This window comes from Mixophyes fleayi, chromosome 1 (genome assembly GCF_038048845.1).
Source record: "Mixophyes fleayi isolate aMixFle1 chromosome 1, aMixFle1.hap1, whole genome shotgun sequence".
NCBI lineage: Eukaryota > Metazoa > Chordata > Amphibia > Anura > Limnodynastidae > Mixophyes > Mixophyes fleayi.
The window spans coordinates 214,232,734-214,246,532 of NC_134402.1; the positions used below are offsets into that span (position 1 = coordinate 214,232,734).

General features: G+C 36.2%; 1 protein-coding gene and 1 long non-coding RNA gene across 2 annotated transcripts in view; one reads left to right on the plus strand and one right to left on the minus strand.

Annotated features, from left to right (window-relative positions):
* LOC142149706 (uncharacterized) overlaps positions 1 to 13,799 on the minus strand; it is a 716,201-nt gene that overhangs the window by 518,447 nt on the left and 183,955 nt on the right. The gene's annotated exons all lie outside the window — the stretch shown is intronic.
* On the plus strand, positions 1,054 to 13,079 carry ELAVL1 (ELAV like RNA binding protein 1). Its single transcript, XM_075204954.1, has 6 exons — positions 1,054 to 1,196; positions 5,009 to 5,190; positions 7,058 to 7,161; positions 10,810 to 10,963; positions 11,349 to 11,574; positions 12,657 to 13,079. The coding sequence occupies exons 2-6, from the start codon at positions 5,019 to 5,021 to the stop codon at positions 12,979 to 12,981; spliced, it is 981 nt and encodes a 326-aa protein (XP_075061055.1). The 5' UTR covers positions 1,054 to 1,196; positions 5,009 to 5,018; the 3' UTR covers positions 12,982 to 13,079.

Below are 13,799 nucleotides of genomic sequence, written 5' to 3' on the forward strand. Positions count from 1 at the left end.
ATAGCATGGTACAGAAATGCTAATATTATTCACCATTGGGTTTCAGCGAGGCTTTAGGGGGTGGTTTTGGTTAATGGTCTTGGTCCTGGACGGTGAAGCAAACTGCGGTTTTGGTTTGAGGGTGAGATTAGTATAAGGAAGGAATGAAAGAAGTGGTGGCCATGACTTGATGACAACATTGAATCAAGTGGGATGGACAAGGCATTATTATCCTTTATTATGCATCATTCATTATACAGTACATTGAAAGATCATGATACAAATAAATAATATACAATGACATGAAACAGAAGGTAAAGGGGGCCCAAAAGAAGTAATTTTGTCTTCATGCTCACTGAAGTGGGAGACACGATGATTTGTCACAAAGATAAATCCCTGTCTACATTGCAGGCAGGTAAGCAAGAGTCAGAGCGGTACCCATTTATTTCAGGAGCCTTCTGGACATTCCAGAAAAGTAGGCAATTATGGTTTGAAAAATAATAATATATAAATAGGAATTGTGTATGTAGTATTTTACATATCATACAGTGGAGCTACACGTTTATTAATACACAAAGAACCAGGGTCAATTATTTTCCTCTTACTTTAATAATGAAACCGTCCTAATAAAAGTATCATAGTTTGCCCTAACCCACTACTGCAAATCAATGAAATATGCCCAAAAGAACATGTTGTATAAATTTGAATTCAATTTTTAAGTTACTAGTAGGAAACATCTGTCAACAGGGTTGAATCGGCTAAACCGTACATCTAGTTTCAGAATGTATTTGTTAAGAGACGTGTAACCAAACGTTGACACTTATAACATACAGGAATTAAAGTTATATGTTGTTCTGGTGAAGCTGCTACAGGCGCCATTCTCCCGCGCATCCTCACAAGCTTTGTGAGCCGGAAGTTGCAAAAAAAAAAACCCCAAAAAAAAAACACAGCTAGCTTGGTATGATGAGCACGTTGGTTAGCCAATAGACAGCGAGTTTGGAGTCACTCAGCCAATTGATTTCGGAGTCGGCAGGGCTTATGGCAATGACTACGCATGCGCCGCACGTCTCCGCCATGTTTCTTTCCTTTTTTTTTTTGTCCATTTTTTTTCCCCTCGTGTGACGCCAGAAGCCGCTGCTCTTTCCGTGCTGGGAACGTCCGGGTCGGGTCACGGATTTCGCCGCTCACTCGTCTGAATAGAGCGGGAAGCTGCAAGGGTAAGATCGCTGAATCGCAATAATAATGAAAAGTAGATATCGGTTACTCTCTGTATACGTTACTGTAGCCGGGGGAGGCCTCATGGGCGGCCCGTTCTTCTACATCACCTTCCTCCTCCTTAGGCCGCCCGCTTGAGGCTCCAGTAAGGCCTGCTAGAGAAAGACTGATTGATGCTACGAGACCTGGGGCAACGTGTCATCCCGTTTACCCGCTACTAGTGTAACTTCTGCTCATTCTTTTGGTCCCAGTCTCCAGGGTAGAGAACTGAGTGGAGGGCGGAGGTGTTGTTAGGGAGGGGTGATATAGGCTGCGATGGGGATGGCGGGATATCGCTGCATCCGAGAACTGCAAATACGCTGTGTTCACATGGGTTCATAGAGAGGAGACTCCGCAGTTTCTACTGGAAGAGCCTTCATAAATATTAATGTTATATGTGTTTGAGGGCAAGACATCGTTTTAGACCATATTCAGTTAGGTTGATTTACCGTATTAGATTGTGTATGGCGGCAAATGTACTGTAACACGAACGCCAAACTATATATCGTATCTCTGAAATTACATTGTATATACAATGTAGCTTGTATTAAACACTTTTGCATGTAATGTGTATTGAATTGTATAAATAAAAAGTAGCAGTATAAACAAATATGTTGAGATGTAACAGCATGCATGCTTGAAGTAAATTGTAAGTGCGCCTCCCTTTTTAAAAATAAATAGGGAGATAGGGGGTCTACAACAATTAAATATGTGCTATGAAGTAGCAAGCTAGAAAACGGTAAATGTGGACTTCATTTATATCCATTTCAGCATTGATATATTTACTGCTGTGTAGTGGGGGAGATTTATTTCAGTCTCTTCTGCCTCATTGGGTTTCATGGGTAAAAAGAGGCTTATTTCTTACTGCTTTTGGATCTTAAGTGAAGTAAATGTTTGGCATCCATGTATTCTGGATAGCAAATCTGTTTGTCCCTTTTATTTTCTGGGATATGCTTATTGTAAGAAGTTTCTAAGGGGAAAAAAATTATATATACTTTTGCACAATAAGATACACTTTTCATTCTCAAAAGTAGAGACCCAATCCTATTGTCTACACCCTATGAACTGAATGAGACCCAAACATGGCTGGCAGCTGACACCATTCCTAACAAATGATACAGTATGTTGTCTTTTCTACCTTGGTGAATAGCACCCACTTTCTCTTTTGTTGAAATACTTTCATGTGATCTATTGCAGTGTTTCTTAAACAAAGTCCTCAGGACTTCATAACAGTTCAGGTCCATATCTCCCTGCTTTAGTACAGGCGTATTAATTACTAACACATTGCAACATAACAGGTGAAATAATCATTTTCCTTGTTACCTGGAAAACCTTCACTGTTAAGGACTGTTTGAGAAACACTAGTCTTTTGCATCAGGTTGGTTTCTTCCTAGTTCATGGAGTATACAGACACACCCCCGCATGAGATGCTTCATCCAGTTGGATGTCATCAATGCTATTGAATGCATAGGGAAATTTCAGGGAAAGTTGCTAGCACAGAGGTATCCACCAGTGCATGAGTTCACTAGATGTCAACCCCCCTTTTTCTTCTAGAGGAAAGGGCAAATGCAGGGAATATTTTATTACTTTTGTTGGACCATAATGTTATACATTGAAGCGGCTTTTCGTCCAAAAAATGTTAATAGTAAAGTTGATTCTTTGTTTTTATTAAATGTTTAAACATCAGATTGTGCAGTGTCACACTTTTTTTTAATTGACTTTCTCAATCAGCTGAAACTATACTTATCTACCATATTAACTTAAAGCTCACTGCTTAATTTCTTATATCATTAAATTGAATGGGAAACACTGTCGATCTCCATTGTGACAAGAGGACAGCATTCCCTGCCCATATTATTTTCGCACTGGGTGGATTGTATGATGCTTTAGAACACTGACTTGTGATACTGTTTTTTGTTGGGGAAATTAGAACATCCAGTTCTGCTGGAAGAACTGGAAGGGGCATATTCAATTGTCCCAAAGTTCGAGCGCTTAAACAATATTACCGTTAATACGGTAATCTTTCGCTGGATTTCAGCTCCCTGAGCTGCGAGCTGAAATCCAGCGAGTAAATTACCGTATTAACGGTTTTTCCGCGCACGATTACCGCATTATTGGTAATCGTGCGCGGATCCCGCGGACAATTGAATATGCCCCTAAGAGCCAAAAACTATAGGTACTACAAAGAGCCAAGTTTACCTTTTTATGTGTGCGCTTATACATATATCCAGTATAAACATGTGCATACGTACCATATACACATACATTGAAAATATAACATAATGTAATATCCTGCTAAGCAAAAAAGAAAATTTGTAACATTGCCAAAATTTCCAGAGTAATCACAAAATCTGCACATCTGGTGGTTGTGTGACCCCCGAAGAGCGTTAAGGACATGGGGTGCTAAATTTACACCTCTCTAACCAAACCCATTTCCATTATTTCAACTCTTATATTTTTTTCACACCACAAATTACTTTTTAATTTCTCTTTTTTGCCAAACAAATCTTATATTTTTTTCAGTACATAGGTCTCTTGTTGGGTACATATTGAAATAGCTTTATTTTTATCTAACTCCCATACTTTCTATTTGCTTATTTTTTTGTCTGTGGTTACTTTGTACATTTTCAGAGCAATCCCAGAAAATTTGCCTGACATTATTGTTTTAGATGCCACAAAACTCCAGCGCACAGTCAGATTGACAAATACATAAACTAACAAGATCATGTTAGGTTGGTGAAGGATAAATACCCCTACTCTGCTGGTTCTCCCGAATGCAGGGATACCAAACGTGTTCTAATAATTAAGGTTTTGGATGGTTATAGTAATAGAAACTGTGATGTCTTTTATCTTAATGACCTGCACAAACTCTCCTACCTATTATCCAGTAGGGACCATTAGATGTTATTACAGACTCCCAATTGGTATCACAAACTGGATTTATTAGTAACTACAGCAGTACTATACTGTGTCGGTTACTATTGGATCCATTTCAATGTGGATCTAATCATAATGCCCTGCTTTGGACAAGTGATTCGTCAGTGTACCAAGGATTCAGGCTTGACAACAGTGGGATTTCCTGTTAGTGTGAACATCACAAGATCAGCCCTTATAAGGGGCTCTCATTTGAACACTGTAGATAGTGTAGTGCTAGGAGCTTAGCGAAACCATTCAGGGCCCCATTGTTGGATGAACATGACTGGCTACTACAGTGGTCGGCTACTCCCTGCTGGAACACAGAACTTTTTTGTCTGACACGCGAGAGCTCCGCAGCTGCCTCTCTAAAGCAGCGGAAGATTACCGAAACTGAACCATTGCGCAAATAGCTCAGTTTCGCCCTTCATCAGCTGCTTTACTGAGGCAGCAACCAGGTTTTGCTATGGAACGGAAGACGTGTGTACTGACACCAATGGTAACTATGTGGCATTCTGTGTATTGGGGGCAAAACTATGTGGCATAACATGAACGTTTATTTGCTGGTGTCATTACTATTATTATGATATTAGCATAATAACATAAGACATCGTTAATTGTAATATATACGCAACTGGCACACCTAGGCTTGACTAGATTTTAGCCAGCACACTGATAGAAAAGGGTTGCCAACCCCTGCTCTTCTACATGGTACTCTTTTATGGTGTTTAAAAATATCAGTTTATAGTATGGCACACATGATGTTTGTAAGTTAGAGGTAGGTATAAGCATTTCATTTACTTCAGCTTTTGAAATTTGTATTAACATTAAAACATTACAATATTTTTCGTAATTTTAACAGGTAACTTAAGATGTCTAACGGTTATGAAGATCACATGGATGATGTATGCAGGGACGACATGGGTAGAACTAACTTAATTGTAAACTACCTGCCTCAGAACATGACACAGGATGAGCTGCGCAGCCTTTTCAGCAGCATCGGAGAGGTGGAGTCTGCAAAGCTGATTCGGGATAAAGTTGCAGGTGAGTTAATTTCTTTCATTTTAGATGCACAAAAATAGAAACAAAGTTCTCTGGCACAACTTATTGCACAAACGACATGCAACCATGGGTAAAAGTTTCATTAAATCTAGTGAACCACTATATTAATTTCTTTCTGGGACTCTGTACAAAATCGAATTCGTTTATTTGGCAGTGTAATCTCTTCAGACACGGGGCCCTAAAATGCTCATGGACTTGAGCTTAAATATCTTTAACTTCCACAATATGAGGAATGACCATTGTGCTTGATTACAGATGTAATGTAACATGTAAATGCAAAATGAGTTCATGGTCTCATCTCTTGTGATAACATTTCTTGCAGTTATGCAACTTAAAATATTAAGGACATTTTCTGATAGAAAACATCAGTATTCATCTTTGTTATTGTTGGTGCATAGATTATCTTTTACGTACTTATGTGTATACATTTTGATGGAAGGTGCAGTATTATGATGACCTTTGAGAAAACTTTCAAACCATAGACTTCAATAGCAAGTCTAGCACCACCATGTTCAAAATAAAAAGATAAAAATGCGTCTTTTCCAAGGTACAGAAACGCCATGATGTAAAAAAGCAGGAGAGAGAACGACTATTTGTTAATTGGGCGAGAGTGAGAGAGAAAATGTGTATAATCATTATCGGGTATATTCCAATAATCAATATGTCCAAACCAAATTTTGTATTGGCGAGTGTACTGTATAGAGGCTAAATGCGGCTTGTCTGATGCAGAGTTCTGAACAAAGGATAGTGCTTGCAGTGAATCTCATAAGCGCTATTAAAAACTTGAAACAAATTTTCAATTTTATTATTAAAGGGTCTTATGTACAGTGATATTTTTCTTTTGTGCTTGTTTAATAAAATTGCACTGTTTTGCCAATTGTAAATAGTGGTGTTATGCAAAAAGTGATGCTAGCTTTACAGTGCAACATGTCACATTTAGAAGAAAAAATGCACCCCCGGATGGGGGGTAAAATTGTTAGCAAAGACCACAAGACCATCATAACATATTTCACTTCAACATTTTTGTTTTTGTTTTCTTTTGTTTGTTCTCTACTTTGAAGCTTCCAAGTTTTGCAACATTTTCATTATGTTTATTCATTTGTGTTAACGTTTTATATATTTCACTTCAAGTGGGAAGAGGTTCAATTCCGCGCAAGGTTCTGTAGGAGCTTCATGTGATGACTCTACACAGTGCCGTACGAGTTGAATTCTCAGCTCAATTTTGCGTGCACCATTTTACCTGCACATCATAGAGGTGTAAGCATAAATGAGCAGATATTTCTCTATCATAACTGATCAAGGCTCATACAGGACCTCGTGCTGAGCTGAATACTCCCCTAAGTAACGAAGTCTGTCAAAATGCATACAGATTCGCATACACGTAAAAAATATATATAAATGTTTTTACCTTTTAAAAGAAATTACATTCTTTGAGTATGCCTTATACAAAACAAGGAAACTACACTATATTTCCCTAATGTCGGCATTGTGTGTGACTGGAAAAAGCAGAAAATGCAGGGCATATTCACAGATTTCATATCCCGTGTTCACACTAGTGCAATGAGACAGAAGCAAAAATAATCAGTAGTTAGTTCATTATGAAAAACACATGATCCCATAAGTTTTGTGTGAAAATGAATCACATGAACGTTGGAAGCAACTTTTTATTTTTATTTCACTTTTTCATAGCCAGTGTTCATAAAGCCCAGATTTATGGAAGTCATATTTTACAAACTGTATATTATATGGATTCAGGGAGAAGTATTTTTTTTCTTAATTGTGTTTTTTATTTTGTTTTGTTTTTTTTGCTTTTTTTGTTTTTTTTTGTTTTTTTGTTTTCCTTTTGCAGGGCACAGCTTAGGATATGGCTTTGTGAATTACTTAAATGCTAAAGATGCTGAAAGAGCAATAAACACACTTAATGGATTGAGACTGCAATCAAAAACCATAAAGGTGAATATATATTTTTATAAACATTCAACATAGAGCAGATTCCTAAAATTTACTATTTATGGCTTTGCCACAAAAAGGATGCCTCACATGAATTTAGGGGCAGTACATCCTTTTATTCCTTCTGGAAAAACACTAGGGGAATTCCAATGGCTTTCATTGGCCTAGCTTTCTTTAAGACTGAACTACGTCACATAAGATATTGGCATTAAAGTATGTAATGGGTGAATTGTGGTTTCCAGATAGTGTTTGCACTTAAGGCTCTACTTTAGGTTATACACTTTTTTTTTAATTGTTTAGCGAAACACAGCCTTTTTGACAAGCTTATGTTGTGTTTATTATAGAGGATATGCATCTTCCTTAGAGCCTCCGTTGTATATGATGTGACCAAGGAGAGCAACAAGTCGTCTTGTTCTAGGAGATTTGTAGTCTGAATTTTTTTTTTTTTTGTATGTGGCCTGTTCTACAGGAGCTCTTTTGCATGCCCTTTCTTTAAGACAAACATAAAAAAAAAATACATGCTTAAATGGCCCATATGAGATATTTTTTTTTTAATAACCAGTATTTGTGCCTTTACAGGTGTCCAAAAGGACAAATATTAGCTTTTACACAAGCATCTTGTTAATACTGGAATAATAGTGTTGCAAAATTCCTATGTTAAACATTGGACATTAACATTCTAAATAAGTTATTGGTTCTGATATTTAAAGGCACTTGGCAATTTTCAGTACAAATGTAAATGTTTCCATACTTTAACAGAATTTAACATCTTTGTAACCTATATGTGCCTTTTATTTACTTTGCATTTTTTATAATTGCCATTGATGTCATGGGGGATGCTTTGGGTATTAACAATATGGCTGCTCCCATCAATTTTATCTAGGATTATAAGGTAGAAATCTAGCCAGTATTGAATTAATTATTAGCTGGTGCTTAATTACATTAAAACCAGGTTTGAAGTTAGCTGAACCAGTGCCATATGTTGACATGTAATCCCTACTCCCTGTCTCCTGAACACACACTCTACAGAAAATGCTTTACTTAGTATAAATATCTGCAGATATCCCTTGGTATTATATTTGTGTTAAATATACATCGATTATACCGATTCTTCGCAAACAGACTTTCCCTATTATTGACTGCGTGATGCTGCAGAACACGTTAAATTGCTGCAATTTATGTGTCTGCTATGTCACTACAGCATTCCATTGGAGGAGTCTAGCACCATCGTGGTGTCTGGTTGATGGATGTGGTACAACTATTGCTTAGCTTTCTTCTTTTGTAGTATTTACTTTATAGTTGGCTAGAGTGCATCTAACGTTACTTGTGGCTAAAGTTTTTCCTATTCAAAGGGGAGTGGAATCTCATGTGTTTGCCCCCATCAGCGCATCATCTGCCTAGCGAGGTTTTAAATCGCCAATGTAAAAAGCTAGTTTGTTTTCCCTTTGAGGCTTTCTGATGTAAAGTAAAGGCAGTATTTGTCATTAATATATCAAAGGCTGACACTGACTGACAGACCTGTAGACTTACTTTAAGTATGCAGTAGATTGGTGGACTCTGGTTCAGTGCTTTCACTACAGTTTAAGTAGACCTAGTCCATTTATTTTCCCCCTTGCATCAGATCCCTTTAGGGCAGTTTTAAAGAAGTGGTTTAATATGTCGGTAGTTGAGTAAAGGTAATATGGTACCTTTAACACAGCTGTAGTGAAGAAACAGTGAATTTTACCTTCATGAAGAAAAATCAGTTTTGTCGATTAGTGGTTCTTTAAGGTTTTTTATTTTTGTCTTTATTTTTTATTTAACAAGAAAAGAAAACTATTTTTTTTAAAAAAACATTTTTTAGTAGCGGTTAAGGCAATTATGAGTTGCAAAAAGAAAAGGGAGAAGGGGCACAAAAAGGTATAGGGATATGGGTACAAAGGTATAATAAAACATTGTTCATTAAATTTACATTAATAACACCGATACATATGAAACATAATGGTTAGAGTGGCAGCTTGGTAACATGTTGTTCCGCCATTTCTGTACTGTACGCCAACTTCTCCAGAGTTTGGATTGATTAAGCTATATCTTTGTTGACGGGGGGAATTATCAATATAATTTTACATATTTTAGAATGTTATTAGTAGCTCTTTTGTATTCCCCAGTACAAGAGCTTATCGAAAATGGAGTTATTGAAGATATGAGGATATATTTTCTTGCACATAGCAGACTTCCTGTCAGTAATTCCACAGAAGGACACTGCAGGCAGTCAACTTTTTGCAAAATATTAAGAAAAGCTCGCACTTGGCTACACAGCATACGTAAATAGTGTCAAACGTCTTATATGTAAAATCATATCTTGATAGAACATATTTCTATAAATGTTATTAGTAGCTCTTTTTCATAAGGTATATTGTATTTAAAATTTAGTGTTCCTTTACCTTGTTGGCTATAGTTCAACTAACACATGCTTGTAAATGTGCTATACATATGTATTTGACAAATCACAAGACTAACCCACTAAAAATTTCAGATTAACTCCTAATTTTTTGTGACTTCTGTATATTTCAATTGGTCAGTGTCTGAGTCGTCGATAAGAGAAGGAATTCTAAATTTGACTTAACTGTTACAACTCACAGCTTTGTGGTAAATAATAAATTGTTAATTTACACTCTTACTCCTTGATATCCTGAAAGCTTATGGTACTGCTATTGATGAAATGCTCAGTAAAATTAATGTTCACTTGTTTTTCCTTGTGGCAAGTTAATCATAGTCTGTCATGTGCTGGACCCTCCATGCAATTTGTTGTCCGCACCTTTTTGTTAAACTTGTGTGTCTGTATTCTGTTTTTTTTATGTATGCTTTTGTTTTTCCGACTGTCTGTGGCTATAAACTATTGTAGTGCTCTACAAATAAATAATGATGTCCTGTACAGAAGAAAAGTCTAAAACTGTCAAATGTGAAAATGTCCCTGGGGTTGGCACTGTTAGGTCAAGAAAATGTGAGGGCATTTGAGTAAATTGCTATATAGGTCTGGCATGCTGCAAGTAGGAACACTTTAATCTTACTTTTTAAATTTGTTATCTACAAAGTTAATGACAAGTTATATGATCTCTAGTTTTGAGCGGTTATGATGATAGCAGTAACTTATGATTTGTCAGGATCTAACTACATTAACAATGGTTACCGGCATACAGAAATTAGTGGTGGGCAGGCAATGGAGCCTATAGTGTTCACAGATGAACGCAAGTGGAAATGGGTATTGGCTTATTGGAACCAATAGATTCCACCCCCTTATGAGTTTGCATGCGTTAACTTGTGTTACCGTTATAGTGAAAGCACGTTTTTGTTTTTAACTCCAGTGCTAATGTCTAAATCAAACCTATAGTGTTTCCAATGCATGACAAAACAAAGTACAGATTTAAACAAATGTACATTCAGATATTTCAAATGAGTCAAATAGAAAATTTGCTGTAAATTGGTCACCTGGACTTATACAGCATATTCACATATAAGTGAAGTATGAAAAGATCCATTGTCCAGCTTCTGGTTTTGCTTGCTTCATACATTTTAATGTATAATTTTTAGATTGTACAAAAGCTGCATTTATTTAAATACTTTTTATTGTTTTTCAATCTAGAGTAACTTTATTTTTCTTTTTCTGTTAAGGTATCCTTTGCTCGGCCAAGTTCCGAAAATATCAAGGATGCAAACTTATACATCAGTGGACTTCCAAGGACCATGACACAGAAAGATGTAGAAGATATGTTTTCAGGGTTTGGGCGCATTATCAATTCTCGTGTTCTTGTTGATCAAGCTACAGGTAAGCATTATTCACCTATTTTTCAATTGTGTTGTGCTCATTGTGTCTGTTTACTATGTAGTGCAGTCAGTACTACATAGGTGATGCCAAGGCTGGAACACTGATTTGCAATGCTTTTATTTTTAATGAATTAGCTGATGGGCTATCCATAGATTTTCACACTGGTTAAAATGAAAGCTTCTTGGGAACCTTAATATCAAATTCCATAAATAAAAAAATTGTATTGGAATAGGCAAAACCCCAAAAATATTTTTTAATTAACACTTTTTTATATTGTGATAGGTGAATAATCAAACATCTATTATCAAACTAATACTTAATTTATGTCTCTTAAAATGCATGATGTGAAGTATACATTTTGTTGACATTTTCTTTACATTTCAAGGTTTGTCGCGTGGGGTTGCATTTATACGGTTTGACAAACGATCAGAAGCAGAAGAGGCAATTGCCAGCTTTAATGGTCACAAGCCACCAGGCTCATCAGAACCCATCACAGTGAAGTTTGCTGCTAATCCAAATCAGAATAAAAACATGGCACTTTTATCTCAGTTGTGTCACTCTCCAGCACGACGATTTGGAGGACCTGTTCACCACCAGGCGCAAAGATTCAGGTAACTTATTTTCTTGCGTAAATACTCTTAATATTACACTGATCCCACACAGTTATTAGTCTAATTAAGAGTATAATGGTGAAATAAAAAAATTAAATTGCAAGTAGATGAGTCAGATGAACATACTCTGAATCTGAAAGGTCTAACTGAGCATGGTCTCTAATTTCTGCTTTTCAAATGTATCCATTGCCTGTTTGTGTGCATGGAAAGTGTTATTTGAGAAGTGACCAACTAATTTGGTGCAACTTGTTTTTGTTTTTAATTTAATACATTTATGATAATAGTCTAGCTTTAATATATTATGTGACTGAATACCCTCTGCAAGCTAGGCAGTAAGAACTAAAGGCTGCAAAATGTCTTTGGATAAGAACACTGAACTGTGGTCTTGCTTCTGTGAGACTAAAAGCCTCTCCTAATGCTGCCAGTACTGGTAGGCTGGAGTAGTTGCTGTACCCTGTATAATGCAGCAGAGTTAGTGTTCTTATACAAAAAAAAAGCTTGTCGTGAATGAGTGGAATGTGAAGCGTTTTCTTTCTTTATTAAACATGCATGTATAGAAATATTCTGCATTTCTGAATAACACAGCGGCAGGACTTACTGGCATGTGACAACATGGCATGGAAGAAGCTGCTACTATACAAATTACAAAGACACCTAAAGAATGCCTCCTTGCTAGATAACTATGAACACACATGAAGAAAAAAATATGAAATAGGGGCAATAAAAAACAATATGTCTCCTTTCAATCAAATAAAAAAAAAAAAAAAATAATGTGCAAAGAAAAATAAATTTTTAAAAAAGTTTAGACGTCTGTATAAAATCACTATATCTGATATAAGTATATAAGAGGGTGCAACAATGTCCAAGACGAAAGTGATTTCTGAAATAAACTTTCAGAACAAGGACACAAATGGCAGTAATAGCGGATGCTTTGAAAAAATAAAAATAGCCATGAATTCAAGAAGTAAATTGCAGAAGTCAATTGTTCTGTATGTGCTGTCTACATTATTCAGTGGCGCTTAATTGCTAATGATGTGTTTTGTCTGATCCTTATGGTGTGTATTTTCCGTTTCTTCAAATAGGTTTTCACCGATGGGAGTAGATCATATGAGCAGTATATCTGGTGTGAATGTTGCCAGCAGTGCTTCATCTGGATGGTGCATCTTTATTTACAACCTTGGGCAAGACGCAGATGAAGGCATCCTCTGGCAGATGTTTGGTCCATTTGGAGCAGTCACTAATGTGAAGGTTATCCGTGATTTTAACACCAACAAGTGCAAAGGTTTTGGTTTTGTGACCATGACAAACTATGAAGAAGCTGCCATGGCCATTGCAAGCCTTAATGGCTACCGTTTAGGGGACAAGACCTTACAAGTTTCCTTCAAAACCAGCAAGTCCCACAAATAACTTGCTCTTAATTGTCTTTTGTATGGAATAGAGAAAATAAGATTGACGAAGTTTGGGGGGGGGAAGACTTTTTTTTTTTTCGTTTTCTTTTTTTTTTTGTTAGTGTAAAACTCTTTACGCCAATTTTCACAAGTGTTTTTGTCTTAGTCTAAATGAAATGTGGAAAAGAATTTTTTTTTATACTCTGGGGATGCAACTTACATGTTCAAATGTTTGAGGTCCCACCAACATGCTAGACCAATTTTAAGTTACTTAAGTTATTTTCTTTAAATATACAAATAAATTCTGGATAGTATACATAAAATATACCCTATAGATGGTGACAAATTTAAGTATGTGCTAACTTTGAAGACTTTCAAAAGGTTTGCTATGTGGGTTTATATATTCCAGACTGGAAATTATTATTTTTTTTTTTAATCAAGCTGTCAAGTTTCCAGCTTAAGTATTTGTATGTATAAATTTATTTTTTTTTCTCCCTATTCTGTTTTTTCTTCCTCTTCTCACTGACTTATGAAACCTGATTTTTAGCTTTCCAACAGTCAAAATTTCAGGTTTCTCAAAATGGAGATGTAATAGCATGTCTAATTCATTCTTTGTGTAGTCCACTTGTAGGACATTTGATTAATGACTGTGGTATGTTTTAGCTTTTGTGCCCACTTATCCTTGGAAAAGCGTTTTGTTTTTTTTTTGTTTTTTTTAACCGCCTATCCTGGGATGTAAAAGTTGGCATTTTATGGAAATACTAACTGACATTTCAGAGGGGCAACAGAACCGATCTTCCATGCCCTTTTTAAATAGCATGTAAGCCTGGTCATCTT